The sequence below is a fragment of the Malus sylvestris genome, chromosome 13 (assembly GCF_916048215.2).
Source record: "Malus sylvestris chromosome 13, drMalSylv7.2, whole genome shotgun sequence".
Taxonomy (NCBI): Eukaryota; Viridiplantae; Streptophyta; class Magnoliopsida; order Rosales; family Rosaceae; genus Malus; species Malus sylvestris.
In genome coordinates this window covers 2,920,393-2,946,904 of record NC_062272.1, presented here as the reverse complement: position 1 = coordinate 2,946,904, position 26,512 = coordinate 2,920,393, and the positions used below count along the sequence as shown (strand labels likewise).

Sequence of the window (26,512 nt, the reverse complement as noted above, 5' to 3'; positions counted from 1 at the left end):
GCCATCAGGCTGGGCAAGCTTGGCCTGATATTACCCAGCCCGTTTGGTTGGGAAATTGGCTATCTCCTTCTTCGTACTCGCACTCCCGAGGTCCATAAGCCGAGAACAAAAATGAATCACAGTGCGATACAGCTAGGCAATGCTCCTCAGCTTGCGAAGACATGAGGTCTTGCTCCAGAGACTCCGTGGTCAATGTTCTCACTAAGGTACTTCTGGATAACTGAAGTCAGTAATTTACTGTTAGTTATGTGCCTAAGAAGAACCAGTGTGAGTGATCTTTTAATTTATTTCTTGACAGCCAAGCGGAAGAAGAGCATGCACCTCAAAAACCCACGAGGAAATACAAATCCTTCACAAGAATTCGCCACGAAAAAGCGCGTGAGAATTGTAAGGGGATTTTGTATAAGAATTATTTGGAGATTTCAAACTTGTCTAAAGTCGGATTTAAAACTAATAAATTATTGTCTTTAGTTAGACATGTTACATGAATATGGCATGACACAATTTATTAAAAATAATTTCTTGCACAACAAACAATAAGGACAAAATAAAGGGTAAAGTAAATAGTACCAGGATTGACATTTTAGTGTAAAAATGTGGTTTTTCATTAAAGTAAACAATACCGGTAACTTTCCGTTAAAGTTTCCTAAATTTTAATGTTGCCCCTTCGGTTAGACAGTCTTAAAAAAATAGAAAAAAGGGGGAAAAGGAAATAAAAGAAAATAAATATTGCTTATGCTATAAGTCTACGAGTATGATAACAACACAGGAAATTAAATCAAGTTTTGGCTAAGTTTGTATGTACTGTTTTCTAGTTTAGATTTGCTTACTTGATTTGGTGTGCTTTTTGCCTTTGCTAATGAGGACTCGCTCAGATATTAATGCATATATATATAGAGAGCGTACGTACAAAATCTAATTACCCAGTCTCGGCTTCTTCTGTCTCGTCAAACACAACCAATAATTTCAGTTTAGTTTCTTTCTTCCTCAACGAAAGTACTTACTCCAAGACATAGTCTATCCTGATATAGATCTTGAAACACCTATGTCAACCACACACCCTTTTAGTAACTTTTGCAGTGGCCCTCATCGATTCTTGGGAGCATTCCGCGACAACGTTTTGGAATTTGTTCAAGAATTCGATAATCTTGGTGAGTTTCTGCATGGCATGAATGTTTGGTGCAGGCAGCTTACAGTGGAAGGACAAGGTGTTACGGTCCCCCTCTACATCATTGAAGAAGATGTGAAGGAACTGTCCAAACGACAGACTTGTGACCATTGCCGGATAACAGGTGACACAAACTACGGTCCCCCTCTACATCATTGAAGAAGATGTGAAGAAACTGTCCAAACGACAGACTTGTGACCATTGCCGGATAACAGGTGACACAAACTAACTTGCAGTGCTCGAGTAAATAAGATTCATTGTTTGTCTCTGTTTTAAATAAAAGATTCGCTGCTGTTCAGTACGCTTGGAGTCTTGAAACATCTGAATATATTGTATGGCCCGTAGAACGTTTCGATGAAAATTTGAATCTTTCTTGGTTAATTTTTCCTTACGTTTAATTATGAAATGGTAGTTTGTTTTGATCCATCAATCTTTTGATAAAGATTGTATATATGTTGATTTGTTTGCCTACTTTTTTCGTCGATTCTTTATCCTGCATTCTAGTAGTTAATGATTGTGTATCTTGAGTTTAAATTTTTGGATGTATGTCTTGTTCACGGGCACATCATGGACTCGTAGATTGTTAGGATCTGTTTATACATGGGTTCAGTTAGTTAATTGGTTCTGGTTGTATATATAGGTTGGAGCAAGCATCTCCTGTGCAACCGATCATACCATGTGATTATTCTGTCGGAAGAGGATTGGAATAACCCTATACAGAATGGTGTGCTTGATCTGCAGAACCACATCATGTATGGCTTGATTCACTCTGATGGTTACGGCCATTTATTGGGCATAAGGGGACATGATGCGGGCTCTGCTCATCTTAGTGGCACTGAGATTATGGACTTGTGGGACAGAATGTGTACTCTTCTTAGGACCAGGTATGATTGCGAAAACTCATCTTGGGAATGTAATTATTTATGTAATTAGAATGTGAACAGATTAGAATCCTTGTATCTTTTGATTCCTGCAGAGCAATCTGTGTTAAAGACAATTCTACGAAAGCTGGGATGGATCTTCGATTGTTGTTCGGAGTCGCTTGCGGACGTTCGTGGTTTGACAAGTGGGGATACAAGTTCTATCGTGGAAGCTACGGGATCAGTCGCTTCGCATACGTTGATTCACTGAACCACATTGGGTCACTAGAGCTTTCAAAGATGACCGAGTCCTCCTTTGGCCACCAGTTGCAAGCATTACTTTCGCGATACAGGGACTTTCGAACGCTCAAAGATCTTCTCTCCCATCTTGTTGGGATGATTCATGAGGCAGAAAATATGAAGAGGAATAGCAGGAATGTTGATGACATAAAGGAGCTCAAGGACAATAGCAAATGCAAAGCTGACAAAATCCGCATAGCAGTGAATCAATTCAAGGAGATACTAGGCAATGGTGCTCCTCTGATGCCCCGAAAAGCGTTACGGGAAGCAGCGGTTGACTTGGCTCGAGCAAACAAGCAAGCTAACAGGCCATCAGTAGGGGCTACCGCCGTTCTAGATCATGTGTTGTCCAACCTAGACAACGTGGTGGTTGATGAACATCACATTTTTGCCCGTACAATCACAAAGGACCACAATGGTAGGGATGTTTATCATTTGCAGCTGAAGGAGGTACCATGGGAAGGACAAATATACAATCGTACATGCAATGATATAAAACGTCTCTATGACTCTTATGTGAAGATGGAGGGATTACCCGGAGCAGACTCAAACGGAGAAGTAAAGAAAGTAAAGGAGTGTGTTCAAATTATACAGAATTGTAAACATTTTGTGAAAGAATTTGACATTGCTGCACAAGGGGAATCTTTGCCACTGACATTCATATGTCAAATTCCATGGCCAAACATTGATTGGAGGGATGAGCATCACTCCAAGAAAATCCAAGAGGAAAGGGAGTCACCAATTGGAGACATGGTGGTTGTTGTTCCAGGTGATGCAACTATTGGAGATTTGAAGGAAACTGCACAGAAGGGACTGAAGGACAGTTACTATTTCATAAAAGAATGCTTTGAATTGTCCGACATAATGCTTTGAATTGTCCGACATCTTTCTCGGATTGTGTGATACAACACCAGCTTCTAGGGTTCTGAATGATAATCCAGTTAAATTGATAGGGGATGGCTTCAACGTGAAGGATATGAACTGTGGTTCCAAGGTGGTTCTGACCACCTGAAGACGTTCCTCTGTAAATGCCCAGCCAAGGAGGAAGACGGTGAGAGGATGGTGGAATGCGACACTTGCGGCAATCGGTGTCATACATTGTGTATTGAAGGAAGGACCTCCGGTTACTTATAACTACTCTTCATTAGGGTTTTATCTAGTTAATAGCTGTCTATTTTCTTCTTGATCTTATCATCTTGTGTAAGGGTCTTATCTCCTCATTTCAAGGAAGATTAGTGTGGCCCTATGCCGGCTGCTTTGCATGATTTAAGGAGATTAGTGTGGTTGATTAGTGTGGCTCCCTATGTCTCAATTAGCTGTCTTGCATGATTTAAGGAGATTAGTGTGGCATCCTATGCTGGCTGTTGTGAGTGTTGAGTGCAGTTTGCAACTCACTCAAACTCTTCTATATATTTTGTGTAACCTTTGGATGCTTGTTAATATAATTAAAACCACAAACTTCAACATGGTATCAGAGCGGGCATCATTCTGAGCCTGTTCTGTATATCGAAACTGCTGTGTTTATTTTTTTCAAAAACAATGGCAGATGGAAATCCAGAGGATGTAAGCATCATTGCTTCTTCATCTATAAGCGCGTCGGAAATGGATATCAATCCAAACCAACGTCTCAGTTCAGTGTTATTGAATGAGTTTAATTATTTGCCATGGGCAAGGGCTGTCAGTCTTGCTCTCGGTGGAAGATCCAAACTTGGTTTCATCAATGGCAGTCAACCTGCACCAGATGCTTCTTCTCCAGAATTTGGAGGGTGGCTATGTAAAGATCAATTGGTCATGTCATGGTTAAATTCTATGGAAAGGAAGGTTGCTAAAATCTTCAGCTATTCTGAGTCGTCTCTCACTCTTTGGACCACCGTGAAGGAGATGTATGGCAATCAAAACAATGCAGCTCGCATCTTTCAACTCAAGAAGGATATCTCCAATATACAGCAAGAAGGTAAAAGCTTTGTTCAACATCTTGGTTCCTTGATAAGCATGTGGAATGAGTTAGATGTGTACAGACCTCACACAACTGATTCCTCAGTGCTCCTTAAAAGAACCGAAGAAGATAAAAAATTTCAATTATTGTCTAGCTTAAGCTCAGAATATGAGGATTTGAGAAGTCACATTCTCATGAACCCGAAGCTACCATCTTTCACTAGTGTCTATGCAACTATCCAACGTGAGGAAGTAAGGAGAAAAGTCATGAACAATGGTATAAAAACCAACGTGACAGAAGCTAGGGCTTACCTGACAAATGAAAAAAGGTATAAAGGGAAAAACCCTCATTTGAAGTGCCTACATTGTGACAACATCGGGCATGTGAGAGACAAGTGATGGATCCTACATCCAGAACTCAAACCTGACTTCATGAAGGATAAATCCGCACCAAAGACAAGTCGAGCACACCCTCGTGCCAACACTGCAACATCTTTATCTATCAACAGTTTTGATACCTATCAACAGTTTACTGCAAATCCTGCCACCCTGTTAAATGAGTTCGCAGCGTATCTCTAACAAAAGAAGGGAAGAGATGAGGGATCTGTTGATCATGAAGATGGAAGTACTACTGCATTAATGGGCAAATTTGCAGGTTTTTTAGCTGATGCTGATTGTGTACCTCAGACAGACTTGAAAGGTATTATAACTGCTTTCCAAACTGCTCTTAAAATAAATGAGTTACATGATTTTTGGGTTATAGATTCTGGTGCCACAGACCATATGACAAATCAAATGTCAAAGTTACATAAATTTGAGAAACTACATAATCCTTCACATGTATCTGTTGCTAATGGTGAAGGTGCTAGGATTGTAGGAAAGGGAAAAATCCACCTGATATCAGATCAAATAGAGTCTATGGCCCTATATGTCCCATCTTTTCCATTTCAACTTCTCTCAGTGGGAAGAATCACAAATTCCTTAAATTGTTTGGCCATTTTTTCACCAAAAATTGTCATTTTTCAGGATTGTATAAACAAGAGGACGATTGGTGAGGGGTTTTACATTGATGGTCTCTATTACATATCGAAAAACTCTTCCTGTGGGTTTCATGCCAAGTCAAAGTCCATCTATACCTCCATTCAAGAGGCCTCATTGTGGCACCAGCGACTAGCCCATCCATCTCAACCTATCTTGTCCACCTTATTTCCTGACTTAGGCAAAGAATCAACCCACTGTGAAACTTGCCATTTGTCAAAGGCAACAAGACTACCTCTAGGGTCTTCGATGTCTAGAGTTTTTCACCTTTTTGAGCTTGTACACTCTGATATATGGGGACCAACAAGTGAATCTTTTGATGGTTATAAATATTTCATAACTTTTGTTGATGATTATTCAAGAACCACCTGGTTATATTTGTTAAAATCAAAAAGTGAGGTGATGGAAGTGTTTAAGGACTTTCACAACCTTGTTAAAAATCATTTTTCTTCTCAAATCAAAACCCTAAGGTCTGATAATGGCACCGAATACATGTCCCAAGTCATGACTCAATATTTGAGTAACAATGGCATCATACATCAAACTAGTTGTGTTGGCACACCCCAACAAAATGGTGTTGCCGAGAGGAAAAACCGTGATCTCCTTGAAAAAACTAGGGCATTGATGTTACAAATGAATGTACCAAAACGTTTTTGGTCTCAAAGCATCATGACAGCAGCTTACCTGATCAACAGGTTACCTAGTAGGGTTTTGGGGTTCAAATCTCCAATAGAGATAGTCAAGAACAGAAATGTGGACTTGTCTCACCTTAAAGTCTTTGGATGCATCTGTTTTGTTCATGTTCAGCCTTACATCGAGACAAACTTGATCCTAGGGCAACTAAATGCATTTTCCTTGGCTATTCGTCCACACAAAAAGGGTATAAGTGTTACAATCCACAACTTAAGAGATTAATTGTTTCAAAGGATGTTCAATTTCATGAAACTAATTCTTATTACAGTAAGTTTCTGGATAGTACAAGTCAGGGGGAGATTAGCTTGGACATGTTTCCACTGCCAAGGACTGAGATACTCAACAATGTGGGTGATCAACCTCACATAATGGATCTTGTGGCCCCAAATCAACCGGCTCCATATGACGACAGCAACATGCTTGTGGAAGATGAAACTCTACGCAATATTCATCCTGAAGAATCCTCATATGAGTCTCTTCCTATCATACCTCGACGAAATCCAACTCGTGAGAGGCACCCACCAGCAAGACTGCAAGATTTTGTTACGTACAAGCCCAAGCACCCCTTATCCAACTACTGTTCTTACCAAAAGTTGTCACCTAATTATACTGCCTATTTGAATAATATATCTGCACATGAAGAGCCTCAATCATTTCAAGAAGCTAACCAATCACAGGTGTGGCAGCAAGCCATGCAAGATGAATTGCATGCACTCGATCAACATAAAACCTGGAGCATTGTGCCACTGCCCAAAGGAAAGAAAATAGTAGGCTGCAGGTGGATATACAAGATTAAATTCAACTCGGATGGGTCTATAGAAAGACACAAGGCACGATTAGTGGCCCGGGGCTTCACTCAAACATTTGATGTGGATTACAAGGAAACCTTTGCCCCGGTTGCAAAGATGAACACAGTGCGCGTACTCTTGTCCGTGGCTGTCAACAAAGGATGGCCTATGTATCAAATGGATGTAAAAAACGCCTTCTTACATGGTGAGCTTGAAGAAGACGTCTACATGAGATTACCACCGGGTCACTCTCAAAGTCATAAACAGGATGTTGTGTGTAAACTGCACAAATCAATTTATGGCCTTAAACAATCACCGAGAGCCTGGTATGCTAAGCTTAGTTCAGTCCTTATCAGTGTTGGTTTTGGAAGAAGCAATGCGGACTCTTCTTTATTTGTACGCTCAGGCACCGCTGGTACATTGGTTGTTCTTGTGTATGTTGATGACTTGATCATCACCGGAGATAACCCTGAAGAAATCAAAGAACTCAAGCATTCTCTTCAGCAACGCTTTGTAATAAAAGATCTTGGTGTACTGAGATACTTCCTTGGCATCGAAATGGCTACCTCTCACAAGGGCTTATTCCTTAACCAGCGTAAATATGTTCTTGATCTCCTTAAGGAAGCAAACATGAGTGATGCTAAACCGGTCCCTACACCTCTCGACATTAAACTTAAGCTCAGCTTAGAGGGTCAACCTCTTCCGAACATAAGCTATTATCAGCTGTTGGTTGGTAAGTTGATATATCTGACCATCACAAGGCCTGACATTACCTATGCTGTCAGTATTGTTAGCCAATTTATGCACTCTCCCACGATGGAACACTTTAACCTAGTCAAAAGGATACTTCGGTATCTGAAAGGTTCTGTGGGACGTGGTATAATCATGAAGAACAATGCAAGCACTCAGATTACAGGTTATTGTGATGCAGATTGGGCTGGCAATTCCATTAATCGTAAGTCTACAACGGGATATTGCACGTTTGTGGGAGGCAACCTTGTCTCATGGAAAAGCAAAAAACAAACTGTCATTGCAAGATCCAGCGCTGAGGCAGAATATCGGGCCATGGCATCTACTGTGTGTGAACTAATTTGGCTCAAAGGTTTACTGTGTGACTTAGGTGTTTTCAATCATCAATCCATGTCTCTTTTATGTGACAATCAGGCTGCAATGCACATTGCTTCCAACCCAGTTTTTCACGAGAAAACCAAGCACATTGAAGTTGATTGTCACTATGTTCGTACACAAGTTCAATCTCAGGTTATCCAAACGCATTTTGTAAGGAGCTCGGATCAACTTGCGAACCTATTCACCAAATCTTTGGCCTCTCATCAATTTCAGCTTTTCCTTGGCAAGCTTGGATCCATCAACCTTTTGGATCCAGCTTGAGGGGGAGTATTGAAGGAAGGACCTCCGGTTACTTATGACTACTCTTCATTAGGGTTTTATCTAGTTAATAGCTGTCTATTTTCTTCTTGATCTTATCATCTTGTGTAAGGGTCTTATCTCCTCATTTCAAGGAAGATTAGTGTGGCCCTATGCCGGCTGCTTTGCATGATTTAAGGAGATTAGTGTGGTTGATTAGTGTGGCTCCCTATGTCTCAATTAGCTGTCTTGCATGATTTAAGGAGATTAGTGTGGCATCCTATGCTGGCTGTCGTGAGTGTTGAGTGCAGTTTGCAACTCACTCAAACTCTTCTATATATTTTGTGTAACCTTTGGATGCTTGTTAATATAATTAAAACCACAAACTTCAACATTGTGATACAAGATACAAGATGATGATATTCCAGAAATTTTTCGTTGCAAAGGCTTATTTCTTAGCAACAAATTGATTTTCTTCCTAGCTTTTTCTTTTACTTTCTTTTGCCAAATTGTTAGTAACAATAAAAAGTGATTGGTTTGGGCACTTAATTTGCTCATATCGATCTCGATCTCTGTCTGTCGTCTTCTAAACATTTGCCTATTTTCCAATTTCACATAAGTTGTTTCTGCAGAAATTTTTGAGGGATACAGTTTATAACTAAGAATTAAGTGATTGCTTTGTTTGGGTACTTCATTTATTTCCATCTGTTGTTCTATCTGCTTCTTGCTATATATTCATTCATTTGGTCTGTCATTCTTAGTTTTTTTCCTCATTAATTTTAACACATCACATGACACATCATGTAATATCGTTATGAGCCCGGTCCGGTCCGAGCATGTGATATGGTGTTAGGGGTTTTTTAATTTTTTTATTTTGCAGGAATTAGAGGTAAATAGGTTCTTTTAGTCACTATTGGTACTATGGTATTAGGTTTTTTACTGAAACTTCCCCAAGGACAAGAATGGCTGCCCAGTTGAGAAGTACCACTAGTGTTATGGATTTTATAAATTATTTTCTTTCTAGTTTTTTCTTTTTCATCATGTTATAGTTGAACTATGTGATTCATGGCACCTAATTTAACTACTCAATTTACAATGAAAATATTTAGGTTCTTATTGAATTGTTGAAAAATTCATCCTTACGTATGTTTACATACAAAATAACGAATAGGGGTGCAAACGAAAGTAAAGGAGTGTTCAAATTATACAGAATTGTAAACATTTTGTGAAAGAATTTGACATTGCTGCACAAGGGGAATCTTTGACACTGACATTCATATGTCAAATTCCATGGCCAAACATTGATTGGAGGGATGAGCATCACTCTAAGAAAATCCAAGAGGAAAGGGAGTCGCCAATTGGAGACATAGTGGTTGTTGTTACAGGTGATGCAACTATTGGAGATTTGAAGGAAACTGCACAGAAGGGACTGAAGGACAGTTACTATTTCATAAAAAAATGCTTTGAATTGTTCGACATCTTCAACACGAAGGACATGGAACAATTGAATTTTACGGCTTAACCTCGTATATTTCATAATTCTGAATAAATAGGTACATACAATCCTAGTTGTAAAAGGAAACAAATAAAGGACATATTATCCTTCCTAAGCAAGACTCTAATAATTACATAATAATTACATTCCTTTATTCCTAACTATTGACTTATTCCAATACTCCCCCTCAAGTTGGAGCATAGATATCACTTATGCCCAACTTGACTAGTGAATCATCAAAACGCCTACGACACACGGCATGGGTAAGAATATCTGCAAGTTGTTCTTCTGAGTTCACAAACGGTATTGACACAATCTTCTTCTCCAGCTTTTCTTTGATAAAATGCCTGTCAACCTCCACATGTTTAGTCCTATCATGCTGTACCGGATTCTCAGCTATTTCTCTGGCAGACTTATTATCACAATACAACTCCATTGCTTCTGTCTGTTTAAAACCGAGACTCCAAAGCAACTTCTGTAGCCAAAGAATCTCACACACACCCTGTGCCATTCCCCTATACTCGGCTTCAGCAGAGGATCGTGATACTACATTCTGTTTCTTGCTTCGCCAAGTGACCAAATTACCTCCAATAAATGTAAAATACCCAGATGTTGATCTTCTATCAGTCACATCACATGCCCAATCAGCATCGGTAAAACCTTCAATTCTCATATGTCCATGACACGCGTACAAGATCCCTTTACCAGGTGCAGACTTCAAATAAGCCAGGATCCTCATTACTGCCGCCATATGATCCACACTTGGTGAGTGCATGAATTGACTCACTACACTTACAGCATAGGCAATATCCGGACGAGTGTGAGACAAATAAATTAGTCTTCCCACCAGTCTTTGATACCTACCCTTGTCAACCGGTTCTTGATCTGGATAAATCCCCAAATAATGTTTTTCCACGATGGGAGTGTCCACCGGTTTACATCCCAGCATTCCCGTTTCTTTTAATAAATCCAAAACATATTTACGTTGAGACAAGAAAATACCTCTAGATGATCGAGCGACCTCCACACCAAGAAAATATTTCAAATCTCCCAAATTCTTCATCTGGAATTCGGCAGCCAGGTTTTGTTCCAGCCTCATCATCTCTTCTGTATCATCACCCGTTATTATCAGATCATCCACATAGATGATTAAGGCCGTCACTTTTCCACTCCTCCGTTTCACAAATAACGTATGATCTGGGTGACTCTGATAATACCCAATTCTTCTCATCACTTGAGTGAATTTTCCAAACCATGCACGAGGCGATTGTTTAAGTCCGTAAAGTGACTTTAACAATCTACATACTCCGGTTTTCCCTCCGGTATTGAACCCTGAAGGAAAATCCATATATACCTCTTCTTCCAAACTTCCGTGGAGAAACACATTTTTTACATCTAATTGTTTCAGTGGCCAATTCAAATTTGCAGCTAAAGAGATTAGAACCCGTACCGTATTCATTTTCGCCATTGGGGAGAAAGTCTCCTGATAATCAACACCATAAGTCTGAGTATACCCATTTGCCACTAACCTCGTTTTATACCTGTCTACTGATCCGTCTGCCTTGTATTTAACTGTAAAGACCCATCTACACCCAACTGGCTTCTTCCCTTTAGGTAGCTCGGTTATCTCCCATGTATCATTCTTATGTAATGCCATCATTTCTTCATCCATTGCAGCAGCCCATTTAGGATCCTTCAAGGCCTCATCAACTCTAGTTAGTGCTTGGATTGCTTCTACATTATTCACCCAGGCTTTGCGTTCCGGGGAAAGGTTCGAACACGACACATAATTAGCTATTGGATACTTCACTTTTCCTTCCGGAGAAAACCTGTCAGGAGGAACACCACGATTTTGCCTTGGTGGCAACTTATATGTACTCACAATGTTATCTGAATTAGGTACATGATTATCAGTAGTACTTACCTCAGGGATATTCAGAGGAGATACATTGGACGGCACTATCGAAGAAGAGAGAGAGGGGGTTGCAGATTCGGTAGGTAGTGGAGTGACTGGGTCGACATGAAGCTGCCGAGTTTCTTCACCACCCACGGCAAGCTGTTGCCGAGAGGGCTCAGGTGGCTGTATAACCCTCCAATGCTCGGCAGGCTCATGTGGAGAGCCTTCACGGCTCATTTCATGTGGAGAGCCTTCACGGCTCATTTCTGCAGTATGCCGGGAGCTTTCACAGCTCCCTTCTTCAGTACACTTTGTTCCTGAGCTACATATTTCCAACCACCCAAGATCACCGATAATAGTCTCCCCCTGGTGATCAGAAGGTGATGAACTCAAACCATAGAAATATTCGGACTCCGAAAAAGTAACATCCATAGTCACGTACATATGACGAGTTGCAGGATGGTAACACTTATACCCTTTCTGTTGAGGAGCAAAACCAAGGAAAACACATCGGTGGGCACATGGATCCAACTTACTTCGATGAATCTTATGAATGTGAACATAAGCGACACATCCAAAGACACGAGGAGTAAGAGTATGGGTGGACACAACTGGAACAAACTCTGTTAACACTTGGAGAGGTGTACGAAAATCCAACACCCTGGATGGCATACGGTTAATGACATATACAGCATAAGTAACGGCATCATGCCAGAACTGGTTAGGTACAGATGCCCCAATAAGCAAGGCACGGGCAGTCTCCAAGATATGACAGTTTTTTCTCTCTGCAACTCCATTTTGTTGTGGGGTATGAGGACAAGTAGTTTCATGCAAGATTCCGTGATCCTGGAGAAAAAGAGACAACTCGGCACCAATATATTCACCTCCATTATCAGAACGAAGAACCTTAATAACAGAGGAATATTGTGTTGCAATCATTTTGGAGAATGATTGAAACACCATACTCACATCACTTTTATTTTTTATCACATAAATCCACGTTATACGTGTACAATCATCCACAAAGGTAACAAACCATCGAATGCCAGACAAAGTACTCACAGGAGAGGGACTCCAAACATCAGAGTGCACAAGATCAAAAGGTAACAATCTTTTATTCATACTGGAAGGAAACGAAGCACGATGACTCTTCGCGAGAATACATACTTCACAATGTAGGTCTGATTCTTTTATTTCATGAAATAAACTAGGCAACATACGCCTTAAATATCCAAATGAAGCATGTCCTAACCGACGATGCAATAACCACACTTCTTGTAAATTATTGATACGGGATGCTCGAACTGCATTAGCTCTGCCAGGAACGACGTCATCCACATAGTACAACCCCTCTCTCTTAGTGCCACGCCCAATTATCTCCTTGGTCTGAATATCCTGAAGTAAACAAAACAGTGGATACATAAGTACAACACAATCTAATTGCTCAGTAACTTGAGGAATAGATAACAAATTATGAGACAACGAGGGAACAAGTAGGCAATGATGAAGAGGAAGGGCCGGCGTGAGGTGCACAGTGCCGGCGTTGCAATACATTTCCGAGAACTCGTTGTCATACTAGTAAATAAATTCTTATCAAAGGTCATATGATCGGTTGCACCTGAGTCTAGAATCCAACCTGTATGATGTTCCGTATCAGAGGCTAAAAACACATGCCCCATACTACCTGGAATGGTCGGGGTTTCACTAGGAATGGTCCTAGTCAGCAAACTTTGACTTGGATCACCAGAGGGGGGTACGACATCTTTAGGAGTAGTGGTCATGGATGCACGACCGCCACCTGCTGCACCAGCACCTCGTTCCTTTGCACGCAATTTTTTCTTCAATTCCGGAAACCATTCTGGTACTCCATGTTTCTGAAAACAGGTATCTTCTGTATGACGGGTTTGCCCACAAAAGGTACACTTCAAATCATCCTTATTTTCCCGAGTAAAAGGCCGAGAAGTTGTTGATGATGAAGGACTAAAGGTCCGGCTACCCGAAGGTGGCCGAGACACCATAGCCATGGGAGAGATTCCCCTCTGATTCCCAACGCCATGACTACCCATCATTGTTGCATGACGTTGCGCTTCCCGCCTCACAATAGAGAACACTTCCTCCACAGATGGTAAAGGTTGTGATCTCAAGATATCACTCCGCACCTTATCAAATATATCATCAAGCCCTGCTAAGAAGGCATACACACGATCAAGTTGGATCTCCTCTCGAAGTGTCTTCAAGTCACCAGCACATTCCATCTTGATTGGTCTCCTCTGATCCAATTCTTGCCAAACAGTTTTTAGTTTGGCATAGTATACCCCGATAGGCCTCCATTCTTGTCGAAGTCTGAATGACTTCACTTTCAACTCATAAATTTGAGAAATATCAGACCCATCATAATATGTTCGAGCAACTTCTTCCCAAACTTCTCTAGCAGTACGGAGATGGATGAAAAAACCCATGATGGTAGGATCCATGGAATTAATCAACCACCCTTTCACAATGGCATTCCCCGTCTCCCAAGCTTCATACTCGGCACTGTCCTCCTTGGGTTCTTTGATGCTTCCTGTCACGAACCCTTTTTTACCACGCCCTGCGATATGCATCTCCAATACCTTGGACCAAAGGGAATAATTGGACCCATTAAGTTTGACAGTACTAGGTACCGCTGAAGCATCACTCTGAATAACAACTGGGTTTACGACTGAACCGTGGGTAGAACCATGTGCTCCACCCTCCAATTTCAGCCCCAAGTCGCCTCTGTCACTCGCCATAGATCACGGCACACACAAGTACACTGCACAGCAGCCACGTACACTGCACGACAAAAACTTCTCTTGCTGCAGGTATGCAGCGAGAAAAACAGTTTCGTCTTCCTCTCTCCTTCACGACACACACAGCACGGCAGCACAGTGGGATTAGGGTTACAGCTTGGCTCTTGATACCAAATTGAATTTTACGGCTTAACCTCGTATATTTCATAATTCTGAATAGATAGGTACATACAATCCTAGTTGTAAAAGGAAACAAATAAAGGACATATTATCCTTCCTAAGCAAGACTCTAATAATTACATAATAATTACATTCCTTTTCTCCTAACTATTGACTTATTCCAATAGGAACTATGTCAACTTTTAATTTACTCCAATATCTTATATCACAAGGAAAAGAGTTTATAACTCAAGTAATTAATTCTATATTTAAATACCCTTGCCATTATCATTTGAAGAAAAAAATGCTAACAAATAAGTGATTGGAAAGTATGCGCAAGTTTATAATCTTTACCTCCTTCACTATAAAAACAAAGTTCATACATTTCAATCATGCTAAATCAAACTTCGAAAATTGTGTGATGTTGATAAATATAAATTCATGTTATTCACCTTCTTACAACAAAATCATAAAAATTGCATGATGTCTTTGACACAAACTGTTGAATCATTTAGGAATTTGACAATATGGATTTAAATTTAAAATCCAATTAGTGATTGGATGCATGCGACGATCTTTTATGGGCCATGGGCCGAGACGATATTGGGTTTCCATATTCTTGTAGCGTTGTGAATGACAAGAAAAGGCAGGGCCCGGAAACACTAATACGACGTCGTCTTTGTCCCATAGGGAAAATTGAGAACCGACTAGGAAAAAGGGGCATCAAAAAATTTCAAGAACCAAAACTTCAACAGAACGATTGAATCGAGCGGACTGGTTGATTGATCGGAAAAACTTCGGTGAACAAGTAGCAATTCAAGAAGGAGAAAATGGTATGCAAAATTCATCTCTTTTCACTAATTTCAATTAAATTAGGGTTTCCTGTTCGTTCTTGAAGCTATTGCAATATTAGGGTTTTGGTATCGGATTAGACGCGTTTTCTTGGGGTTTCATATTCGAGTTGATTAATCTGAATTTTTTTAACTTATTGTCGAACGAATTTTTCTATGTAAGATGAGGGCTATAAAGTTTGAATTTTCACGTTCAATATATCCAATTTTTGGAGTGTTTGGATTTTAATTTTTAATTGTGCACAGATTTGATTCTGCTTTCGATTGCCATTTTTTAGAACCTACGATCGCATTGATTCATTATCGACAGTTTAAAAATTAATGGACAATGTTGCTCGTCTAAGATTTTAGGTGACCAATGAGCTCAAAAGGATTTTATGGTGATGCTGTTTCGATTTTTAAATGTATAGGAGATTAATTAAACATATGGTTCTTCACCAAAGAAAATCGGGATGTTATTTTTTCTAATGTAATTGATCGTTATGAAACAACGGTTACAAATACTTGGGCTTGAGATGAATCTTCTGTATTTTGACAATTGTATTTTCGTAGTAATATTTAGGATTTTCTTTTCTTTCTGCTTGTAGATTTGTTCAATCTGCTAAATGTTTTACCTGGTTCTCTGCAGTCTACACTTGCAGCTGCTAGGGCAGACAACTTTTATTATCCCCCAGAATGGTCGCCAAAGAAGGTATGCTTCCGTTATACTCCTGTTAGAATATATCATGGTGGGGTGGTTGGTTTATGGAGTTCTAATGTTGATTTTTGCTTCAGGGCTCCTTGAACAAGTTCAACGGTCAACATGCTCTGAGGGAGAGAGCGAGGAAATTGGACCAGGGGATTCTGATTATAAGGTAACAAGTCAAATCATATATGTTATGTGTTTGTTAGATGGTCTAAATGCGTCTCAAGAAGCAATTTTTTTAATGGAAAGTTTTAATGTGGTTGAGTGACTTCCGCAGAATAGCTAATAATGGGCTTTTTTCGCTTCTTTGTTATTATCTTACTAAACTGTTCCCCGGTGAGAAGATTATGCGCGATATCTATTGTGAGATTAAAGCCTTATTAACCAACGGAATTACTCTTTCCTTCTTGTTGTAGTTTTGTAAGCGATTTGATTTGTGCGATGATGGTTTCACTTATGTCATTTTCCATTTATGGCTCTGATAAGCTCTAAATGGAACATGGAAACTTAGTCACTTGGTTTTACTGCTCACTTTACTTCGTTTTACTTCTGTTGGTATATTATAGTTTGTAGGCATTAATCTATTTGGAAGTGTTTTTCTTGGATAGTGCTTACTGTTTCACTGTTTGTAATATGTATGGACACACACATGTATATGAAATTGTGGTTTTTACTGTACTCCACTTTAAGCATTTGCAGTTATGTGCTTTTTCTTGCAAACTAGGTTGAATGATATAGTTTGGGTGGAAAATGGGAAATTTAATTAAATCTTGGCAATCATATGTCCATCATTCTGATATATTGATTGTTATGCATTCAGGTTCGAGATGCCTTACCATATATGGTGCGGTGGTTGCAATTCTATGATTGCGAAGGGTGTTCGTTTTAATGCAGAAAAAAAGCAAGTTGGAAATTACTACTCTACAAAGGTATATTTTCCAACCAGTACTTTTATATTCAGAACTAAATTGGCTACTATTAGTTTTGCTACCCCTTGATCAATAGAAATCCGTGTATTCATTTTTTTAGCATGCCTGCCTTTCTTCTTCGTCATTCTTTCTTACCGGTTTTAGTTAATGCATTTATTAAAAATCAAGGTTTTATTTCCTGCCAGATATGGAGCTTTACCATGAAGTCTCCATGCTGCAAACAAGAGATTGTTATTCAGACAGATCCGAAGAATTGCCAGTATGTGATTATTAGTGGGGCCACGCAAAAGAATGAGGAATTTGACGTTGAGGATGCGGAAACCTTTGAACTTCCTGCTGATGAAGGTTGGTTTAGAAGTTGCTGCAAATGGTGTTTCTTTTGTGACTTTTGTGACTTTTGTAATGCCTTATTGAAATAGATTGAGCTTATTGTACTCCAATTAAGTTAACTTGAACTCAAACAAAAAAGGAAGTAAAAGAAAGGGTGTGAATGGAGTCCTTTCACCCCTTTTTGTTAATTTCAGTTGTGTGATCAAAAGGTTGCATTATTCTTCTTGAGATGTTGGACCACTTGTTGCATTATTTTGATGTTTCCTTTTCTGCTCTCATAACAAAAGTTAATTTTTTGTTCTCCAGAAAGAGGAAAGCTTGCGGATCCATTTTATCGTCTTGAACACCAAGAAGAGGATTTGCAAAAGAAGAAAGAAGCCGAGCCATTACTTGTTCGCCTACAGAGAATTTCTGATGACAGGCATTTAGATGACTATTCCCTCAACAAGGCCCTCAGAGCCAAACTTAGAGTATGTAACCTGATCATTTTTTAGTTCTTCACTTAAATGTTTTTTTCTCACACAGATGCATTGGTTGATGTTAGAAAAGTCAAAATTATTACTTTTCACTTCTCCTTTAAGGTTTATATTACAGAGTGATGAAAAATGTGGACACGGAGAGATGATTAGAAGTTTTTAGTCTGCCCTACCCATATTTCCTTATAAAGTATTTAGATATGATGAAATATGATTAGAAATCTCTCTTCTCAGTGTGTGTGTGTGTGTGTATAACTTATTCTCTTTTCTTACATCTTTTTCTGCTTCTCAAGTGAGAACGAACTGAACTTGAGTGTTGAATTTGGCATTACATAAAGGGTTTTCTCACTATTTACTATTGTTTTATTTCAGTCTCAAAAGAAAAGAGTTGCCGAAGAAGAGGCTGCTTCAAGGAAGATGGGTCTCGGTTTACGACTGCTTCCAGTGGCAGAGGAGGATGCTGCTGCTGCGTCGCGTGTGAAGTTCGTTTCCAAGTTTGAAAAAAATAGGAAGGATAAGCGAGCACTAATCAATGGGGCTTCAATTTTTCCTGGCGCATCTGGGACTTCTAAGAAGAGTTTGGAACTGCAATCTAAGAGAAGAAGGATAAGTGCTGCTGCTGCATCCAACTTACTTACAGGGGGATTCAAGCCATCATCATGGTCTCAGAATGCGGTTTCTTCAGGCAGGCAAAATGGAATGTCAGTCACAGTGAGACGCTCCTAGTCATCGAACACCATATGTAATCCCTTCTTTTGGTTTTTCCCCGTCGATATAGGCAACTGAGTGTAAAATGTGAATGTCCTCTTCTCAGATTCTTTTTAGTTTTTCTTGTTACCATGTTCCCGTCCTTCGTTATTCTCCTCTGTGCACGAGATTTGATTCAGTTTCGGTACGCTGTGTGTGTGTGTTTCTGGTGTTGTAAATAATCATATTTCAAGTAATGAAATGCCTAATGATGCATAAGTTCCCATTTTAAGGCGGTGTGGTTGATAATTCATTTCTCACATGAGAAGTGATGCTTCTCCGTAAAGTAACTTGCTTTAGTTGATTACGTTGCCTCAGCATATCTTCGATGAGGTGCTCAAAATGTCAGAGCTCAACGAAAATGATGCTCTGAAAATTAATCCAGCCATCATCGATCGAGGTGTTCGTGCATGCATGCATTGTTGTTGATTGTTCAGTTGACATAAGCTGCAGTTCCTGTACAGGAATCGTTTGTAAAAAGGCAAAATTGACTTTAATCATCGCGATCTAAGGTAACTTTAATTTGCTTGCATTAAGAAATGTGCACAAGAAATTAAAAGCATTTTCTGCTTCTGTAAGTTGTTGTAAAAGAGAAACACAACCATGTTTTGGTGCAGTACAACTCTGGCAGAGCAATTATATAGCCAGCTCTTCACTGTTCACAATAACTCAACCTCAGTGCTCTTCTCAAGATATATACACACACACACACACACACGGAGCTATATATATGCAGAAAGCAAAAAGAAAGACAAATACAAAAAAAATACAGTATAATTAATTGTGTATAAAATTGTCATTGTGTGTCGTTGGTGAGCCAAGATCTTTTGCCCTTTCTTTTTGGTCCGTACAGCCTACACGGGCCTAAGTCTACCAAACACTGCAATAAGATCACGCAAACTGATTGAGTTTTGACAAAACCAAATCCAGTCCAAGATATAAACAAACCATATATAACATACCCTTTATCTTAGAACATAATGTTCGTTAAATTTTTTGAACTTAATACAGATGCCTCAAATATTTTTGTTGTGACTAATATTTTGCAAGAATCATATATAAAGTGCAACTTAAAAAATGACAATTTGGATCATTGAAGTTCAATATAGAGCGACCTCACAATTAATTCACTTTTTTTTTAAATAAAAATCCTTTGGATAAGGGCATGCCCTATATAATTTGCAGAAAAAGAGATCGATGGCCGAAAAATCATAACGTACGTACGCTAAAAGAGAGGCTCCTCCACCTACAAAGCCGTCTATTAGGGTTCTTTTCTCTCTCCTCTCTATACATATATACGCAGACTTTGTATGTAAGAGACAGATTTGGGTTTCGTTTTAAGTGTAGCTCAATCTGCGCAGGTAGATGATTATAAATATGAACAGTCTCTTTCACAGTGGCCATTTTTTGTTTTAGGCTCATGGCGTATGCTTGATTAGTTGGGAGATGGAGAAACTGCCTGGTTTTGATGGGGCAAAGAGAGCGCTGCAAGTTTTTTAGATTGGTCAGTATATGTCTTTCTTGGATGTTAATGTTTTAGCTCATTCTATATCTACGTACTCCTAAAATTTGATTATTGAATTTATATATTTGTCTGTTTTTGTTACAACTCTATACTGGTTGTATTGTTATACAACAGAACAGATATTTAATCATATGATTCTATTTGTCTTCTTGGAAATAGATTTAGCAAGAGATATGCATGTGAGAAATTAAGAATGGGAATTTGCTTCAAGTCCCAGTTGTTGAACTAATCAAAACTAAATGTCCACGAGAGCGATGAAAAAATTTGGCGATACAAAGATCAGGTATCCATGACATACTAAAAGCTCATTATTTCATCAATTGAGATTTGAAAAATGATCATTTTGGTCAATTTCCCAATCAGAATGAGAATTAATCAGAGTTCTGATTTGTAAAAAACACAAGTTTTTGGGTTGCTGATCTCATATATATCATTACAATGAAAGACATGGTAAATATAAATGGTAATCCTGATGATATTTATTATATAAAGAGAACATAATTATGTTTTTTTTTCTCTGAAGAATACAAGTAAAGATGTGTTAACTGTTAACAGATGATTAAATTCTGTCAAGACTTTAAAACAACTTATTTATCTTCATTCTAACTTTTTGTGAATGAGTTTCAGCAGTGAAAATGTCAGTGATTCTGCAATACCAACACCATTGTAACTAGTGATGCAAGTTTTTTTATTTCTTCTTAATTAAAAAAAAATAGAGGAAAAATAAACTGTATACCGTTTAGGACCTAGGTTGCTGAAGAGAGACTAGAGTAACAGTTACCTCCATTACTTTTGTGAGCTTTATTGTCTTCGATTTGTCATCGATTAATGCTGCAGATGCAGTAGTAGCTCTGAATGAAAGAAGTAGTAGCAGTTAAGGCAGCTGGGTTTTAAGTGGATTGAACGAAAAAGCAGTCAAAACTAAAGCCAAGTAACATGTTGGCTTAGGGGGTAAAATTCTTATCTCCTGACCCATAGACCATAGCAGGTAGTATATAGCTAGGGGCGAGTCTAGGCAGTAGAACTAAAGACCCGTAAACACTCAATATTGTCACGAAGTTGCACAATACAAATTCATTGTCAGGATGAATGCATTTAACAAAAGAAGTGATTCCGTAAACATTGTTCTCCTTTTTGTACAGCATTACTTCTTGTTATCCCTTGATTAATTCTCCTTTGGTTCCTTCAATTTGAAGACCAAAAATTAACATAGATGTGTAGGAGGAAAAAAATAGTGTGTAAAAATCACTTCCTATAAAACAAAGAAAGATGATAAGTAACATAAAGGATCTTAGAGGGTTTCAATAAGATTAGCTTTGGAAAAGATGCAAGTTTAATTCATGGTAGGTCAGGAATCTGAAAGCTAAATTATGACAAGAAAGATCAAGATCCAAAATGGTGATTAGCTAGAAAAAGGAGGTGAGAGAAAATTGAAAATAGAATATTCTAACCCCTCCCTTGACATTCATTAGTTTGGGGTACATGATGAACTGGAAGTTAAGAATATTATAAAATTCAGGATCACCAGAAAAAAGAGAATATAACATCCAAAGTGGAAAACGCAGGCATACATGAAATTCCACAGATTAGTGGATCTTCTCAAGAAAATTTAGCATCAATTCTCTCTGTGGATTTCAACTGATTTTTTTACGGACACTGTGTGTGTGCGTGCTTATACTGGCTAGACTATAGGAAACAACAATTATCTTTAGGACTCTGAAAGTAAGCTTTCCAGAGATACAAAACCACACAGACATCATGTGCCTATGGTGATCATTCAGTGAAATATGAAGGATCCAAATTATCATTTAACTGCACTAGATAAGTTCAAGCCTAAAAAAATAAAAGTTCCAAGAAGAAATGATACTAAAAAATGTAATTGTGCTCATCATCAAGGGCCGCACATAGTAATATGCAGACTTCTTCAATGTGTGATGGTGAGATAGTTTCTTTCACCTAAATCAGTACCTACTAAAAAACTAATTTGTGGGAGATATAGCATACCACAATTTGTATAACAGTTTAAGTATTCCTAGAATATATAGCTAGGTCATGAAAATGAATGAAATAAATTTATACGTTTTGAAAGCTTGAAACACAGACAAAAGAAATATATGGGTAGCTAGGCACATAATTTATAGTAATTCATAGAACATACACAAACACTTATGTAATATGCTTTTCAACCTAGGCTATACCCAGCAAACAAAACAAGGAAGTTAGCATAAACAGACAATATATATACTGAATTCCTTGGAATTTGCAGCACTGTAAAATTAAACATATGCAACCAAAGTCAGGTTGACATGTTATATTAGTTGGCCTAAAAGCATTCTCAGAAACACAATAAAAGTTTCTATGGACCTTAAACTGGATAAAATAGAGAGATAAACTATATGAATGGAACTTAGCTACTAGGAAAAATAGAAAAAAATAACTAATCAAGATGTTTTCATTATTACCTGGAATTACAGACAGTAGGCTCATATACTGTGTATGTGAGAAAAACCGTCATCATGGCATGGCTCCGTCCAAGCGGAGAGCACCATCTACTATGTTTATAAATTCTCTCTGAGAAGATTATGGTTTTTAGATGCTGTATCTATGGGTGGGTTAGGTTATATATTTAATAGGAGATCAATGAGCTGGGAAAGGAATATGATGCCCTATTATCATCCTAATGATTGTTATTTGCTGCAGGTTTTGCTACATAGAGAAATACATATCCAATGCAAAAGAATATTTGAAATGTGGCATGCATATAGTAAAGTTTACTCTTGTTTTCCAGTTTTATTTTATATGTCTATGTGATTGTCTTCCTTTGCAATTTTAGGGAAAAACTGAATTACTGCAACACTATTTTCCAGTGACTGGATATATGCTAGCATAATATTTCATGAGAATTTATATTACGGAAAGTGACGACGATCAGAAAATATAAAATCACAACGATGCTAGCATAATATAAAATCTCCAATCAAATTATTATAGTACCTGACACTGTATTGCACAATTTTTTTTTATAAATTCAAGAAATTACGACATCTTCAAATTACATTTTCTAACAATGCAATCAAATAAAGTTTAGAGAGATGCCTGAAAACATTTTTCTCGCACTGTCGAAGATAGTAATCCACTACAATACAAATTACCAGTGAATATATTCGGATACTGAGCTTGATAATTAGCTATATATAGCAGCAGGAGGAGGAGGAGGAGAAGGAGAAGGTGGAAGAAGATTCGTTAATTTCCAGTAAACAGGGGCTGCAAAGTACTAATATTTGTATTGATCGCAAAATTTGAAGAGGTAGTGGAGTTTTGGTCTTGAGCTTTGGCTAAGGTGGTGAGGAAAATTGAATTAGGGTTTTGCTCTTGAGTACCGGTCCCGAAAATTGAGCTAGGGTTCTGTTGTTTTGGGTATGAGGTAGGGTTTTGCTCTACTTGCAGCACGTTACCTGTAATAATATTCTTGGTGTTGTTGATTGCTCCCCAATTCCCTGGAAAATCACAGTCCTCAGAATTTGCTCCACTTGCCTCCGCATGTCGCGAAAAATCAAAATTCAAAAACAATCTTTCTGCACCACCACAATTACTACTTGTTCTGCCCACAATTTTCTGACCATCGTTGGGACGATTCATGCTCATCATCATGGAATTCATCATTCCAGCTGTTTCAAACAATTCATTAGGGTTTTGTTGTTCTTGATGCTTATGGCTTTGCTTTGTACTCTGATGATCTTGATCAAACCCTCTGATCCTCATCATCTTCTCCCTTGTTCTCTCTCTTGCCCTTGCTCTTGCCTCCACCCTCGATTCCCTTGCAACCACTGATAACTTCCTGTACTTTTTCTCCCTAGCCAACCCAATGGAAATGTCACCTTTTGCAGCACTACTATTTGGCTCCATAATTTTCGATGCGACATCACCGGTGGTACTCTCAAATGAATTCACCTTTGCAGTTGCACCGCCATTTGTGCTGCTGTAATCCTCCTTGGGTGAGACGAGGAGGTGCTGCTTGAGGTCCTTGATGGCGGTCTTTGACTTTGTGAAAAGCCACTCAATTGTTTTGCTGGCTTTGTCAAACCCCAACATGTCTTGAAGATCAAAGAACTTCCGGGCAATTTGGAGGGACAGCCTCATTCTCCGGTCTCTTGGACCTTGAGCTGTGTAGATCTTGCTGTGTCTGTCTTTTTTCCCACTCGCTCTCTTTCGAGCAAATTTTGCCTTTTTCTCTCCACCTCCTTCTCCATTCATCTTCACATTATTTTTCTTAATCTGTGAATCTGCAGCCGGGATAACGGTGATCTCGTCTGCACGGTTGATCAACTCCATTGTTTTGTTTGAATTTGAATCCACAATGCTTATTTCAGCGCTACTGTGAGCTCGAATATGGTTGGAATGCGTTGCTACATTAGTAGTACTGGAGCTGTCGATCAAGAGCTGCTGCTGAGATAGCAAGTAGCTCAATAGCATTCCATCGTGTTCAAGAAAATCAGGTGCCTGCTGCTGCTGCTGGTCATCGGAGTAGTAGTACTGTGAATAGTATTGATGATAGCCACCATGTGATGATATTGAATTAGGGTTTTGATGAAAATCATCAATAATACCATTTGTGTGGTTGTCATCGCATAGAAAAGGTACCTGGGTATTACTAGTGGTGCTGCTAGAAGGAAACATGGATAGTATATGACAATTCACAAAACCCTAAAGATTGTGATGATGCATGACGTCTCTTTTAATTCGGTACTGTTTTGACCGCCGGAAAAACAACACAAACAGTAGTAGTAAAGAGAAGGGGCAAGAAATAAATCGACTACTATGTGGATGCCCTGGAGGATTACTGTTCTTCTACATGTATAAGAGAGCCTTAAAGGAAAAGGACGCAACTAGTTATGAAGAGCGATAAAGAAAAACACAAAGTGCAGAGTCTGATGAGGGCGATGGCGGTGCTTTGTTGCTAGTGTAGAGCTAAACCAAAACCTGGAAACTGGTTTTTGCTTCACCATTATTACATATGCAAGCAAGAAAATGTGACCGTACTCCACAGTAGTAGTACCGGGTTGCAAAAGAAAGAAAGAAAGAAAGTGAGTGGATACGAAATATAGAAAGAGCACGAGGAACGGAGAGAAGAGTGTACATAAGGGAGATAGCTATGTAAAGCTATATAGACCTCTAGCTAGTTGTGCAACTGATGATATCTCTTGGTCTTAATTTGAACATGTAAGTGAATGGTGACACATCACGTGGGTGAGTGCAGGGGTGAGTGCAAGAAAGCGACCGAACCTAGCCATCCTTTTTCACAACCCTGTGTTTATGTAAAGTGCAACCGCAAGCTAACAAAGTTCTTCGCTTTGTAAGAGTCGAAAGAAAGTCTATCGTACGCAGCTTAACTCTTGTTTTGCAAGGAGGGTGTTTTCATAATTCAAATTCATGATTTTTCGATCACAAAGAAACAACATTTTCGCCGTGCCAATCTTCTGTGTTTGTGTGTGAATATAATTCATTATATTGTTTTTTATGAGAAAGAATAAAGAAAGAAAGGAAGATATGTGTAGTAATTAATCAATTAATATTCGATATTGTAACGTGTAAGTTGTTAATTACGTTATATATAAGTTACTCTCTTGATTATGATATTCTTTGAAAAACTTATTCACAGCTCTAGGGAATTTTTAGAGGGCTAGAAACTGACCGCCTACATGTATAGGTGCCCTGGAAAGAGTGAGAAGGAAAGAGAAAGAGATCGATGGAGGAGAGGACAATTATATTATAAATGTAACAGTGTAACACAGAGAGACGAGAGGTTATAGGCTATAGAGGGCCATAGGCTACAGGTCTTGTACAATATTTAGAGCCAGCTGCTTTTGATTACCACCATGGAAGGCAACGCTTGCTTTGACTGGCTTACCAAATGTCCCTATCATTCTCTGACTCGACTCAACATCTATATATACACAATATTCTTTTTCAATATTAAAACAATAATATTGGTCTTTCTGCTTCCACACTTCACGTAAATAATGTACAAGTGAGATAATATCCTAGCTAGTTTCGATCACACATGCATATATATGGATATGATCCCTCGTTGGTCTTCAAATTATTCTCAAACACCACGCGCGTCTACTATACGTTTTGTTGGAAGTTTTTCAAAACGAAGACAATTTAAATAGAAGGCAGGAGGGAGGAGGTTCGGTCTGGAGCTTGTAAAAGGGGCAACTGAATAGACATGTTTTATAAGAATATTACCTCAACTTAAGAGAGATTTTTCAGGGTGACAAAAATAGAGTCCGGCACATCAAATATCATAATACAAATGATTTGATATTTGATATACTGGGCCTGTTCTGACCCACAAAAATATTTCTCCAATTTGAAGTGGTGCAATGCAAATGTTTGTTGGATTTGAATGATTGTCTAACTATTTTAGATGGGAACACTTAGGGCACGTTTGTTTGACAGGATTAGCAAGGCTTGGACTGGACTAGACTATAGTCCTG

The 26,512-nt window shown here is 38.7% G+C and overlaps 3 protein-coding genes and 1 pseudogene across 4 annotated transcripts; 3 read left to right on the top strand and 1 right to left on the bottom strand.

Moving 5' to 3' along the window:
- Positions 1-944: 944 nt before the first annotated feature.
- Positions 945-3,470, top strand: LOC126594859 (PHD finger protein MALE MEIOCYTE DEATH 1-like). Of its 2 annotated transcripts, none has more exons than XM_050261115.1 (3): positions 945-1,292; positions 1,809-2,052; positions 2,145-3,470. In XM_050261115.1, exons 1-3 carry the CDS (start codon positions 1,046-1,048, stop codon positions 3,199-3,201), a joined length of 1,548 nt encoding a protein of 515 aa, XP_050117072.1. In that variant the 5' UTR covers positions 945-1,045; the 3' UTR covers positions 3,202-3,470. The 2 variants fall into 2 exon arrangements, with proteins under 2 accessions (XP_050117072.1, XP_050117073.1); XM_050261116.1 differs by lacking the exon at positions 945-1,292 and adding an exon at positions 1,335-1,383.
- Positions 3,471-4,480: 1,010 nt separating this feature from the next.
- Positions 4,481-6,039, top strand: LOC126594860 (uncharacterized; annotated as a pseudogene).
- A 9,100-nt stretch (positions 6,040-15,139) lies between these two features.
- Positions 15,140-18,719, top strand: LOC126594858 (uncharacterized). Its single transcript, XM_050261114.1, has 7 exons — positions 15,140-15,302; positions 15,949-16,011; positions 16,095-16,174; positions 16,826-16,934; positions 17,120-17,279; positions 17,571-17,734; positions 18,113-18,719. The coding sequence occupies exons 1-7, from the start codon at positions 15,300-15,302 to the stop codon at positions 18,464-18,466; spliced, it is 933 nt and encodes a 310-aa protein (XP_050117071.1). The 5' UTR covers positions 15,140-15,299; the 3' UTR covers positions 18,467-18,719.
- Positions 18,720-23,017: 4,298 nt separating this feature from the next.
- On the bottom strand, positions 23,018-25,124 carry LOC126594857 (uncharacterized). Its single transcript, XM_050261113.1, has one exon. The coding sequence runs from the start codon at positions 24,687-24,689 to the stop codon at positions 23,256-23,258; it is 1,434 nt and encodes a 477-aa protein (XP_050117070.1). The 5' UTR covers positions 24,690-25,124; the 3' UTR covers positions 23,018-23,255.
- Between the last annotated feature and the right edge of the window lie 1,388 nt (positions 25,125-26,512).

Excerpts from the sequence above, each read along its gene's own strand:
- LOC126594859 (XM_050261115.1), top strand. The coding sequence starts at position 1,046 with ATGTCAACCACACACCCTTTTAGTAACTTTTGCAGTGGCCCTCATCGA. Across the intron at positions 1,293-1,808 it reads TGACCATTGCCGGATAACAG|GTTGGAGCAAGCATCTCCTG; the intron begins GTGACACAAACT and ends TTGTATATATAG. Across the intron at positions 2,053-2,144 it reads TGTACTCTTCTTAGGACCAG|AGCAATCTGTGTTAAAGACA; the intron begins GTATGATTGCGA and ends TGATTCCTGCAG.
- LOC126594858 (XM_050261114.1), top strand. Across the intron at positions 16,012-16,094 it reads CAGAATGGTCGCCAAAGAAG|GGCTCCTTGAACAAGTTCAA; the intron begins GTATGCTTCCGT and ends TTTTTGCTTCAG. Across the intron at positions 17,735-18,112 it reads CCCTCAGAGCCAAACTTAGA|TCTCAAAAGAAAAGAGTTGC; the intron begins GTATGTAACCTG and ends GTTTTATTTCAG.
- LOC126594857 (XM_050261113.1), bottom strand. The coding sequence starts at position 24,689 with ATGTTTCCTTCTAGCAGCACCACTAGTAATACCCAGGTACCTTTTCTA.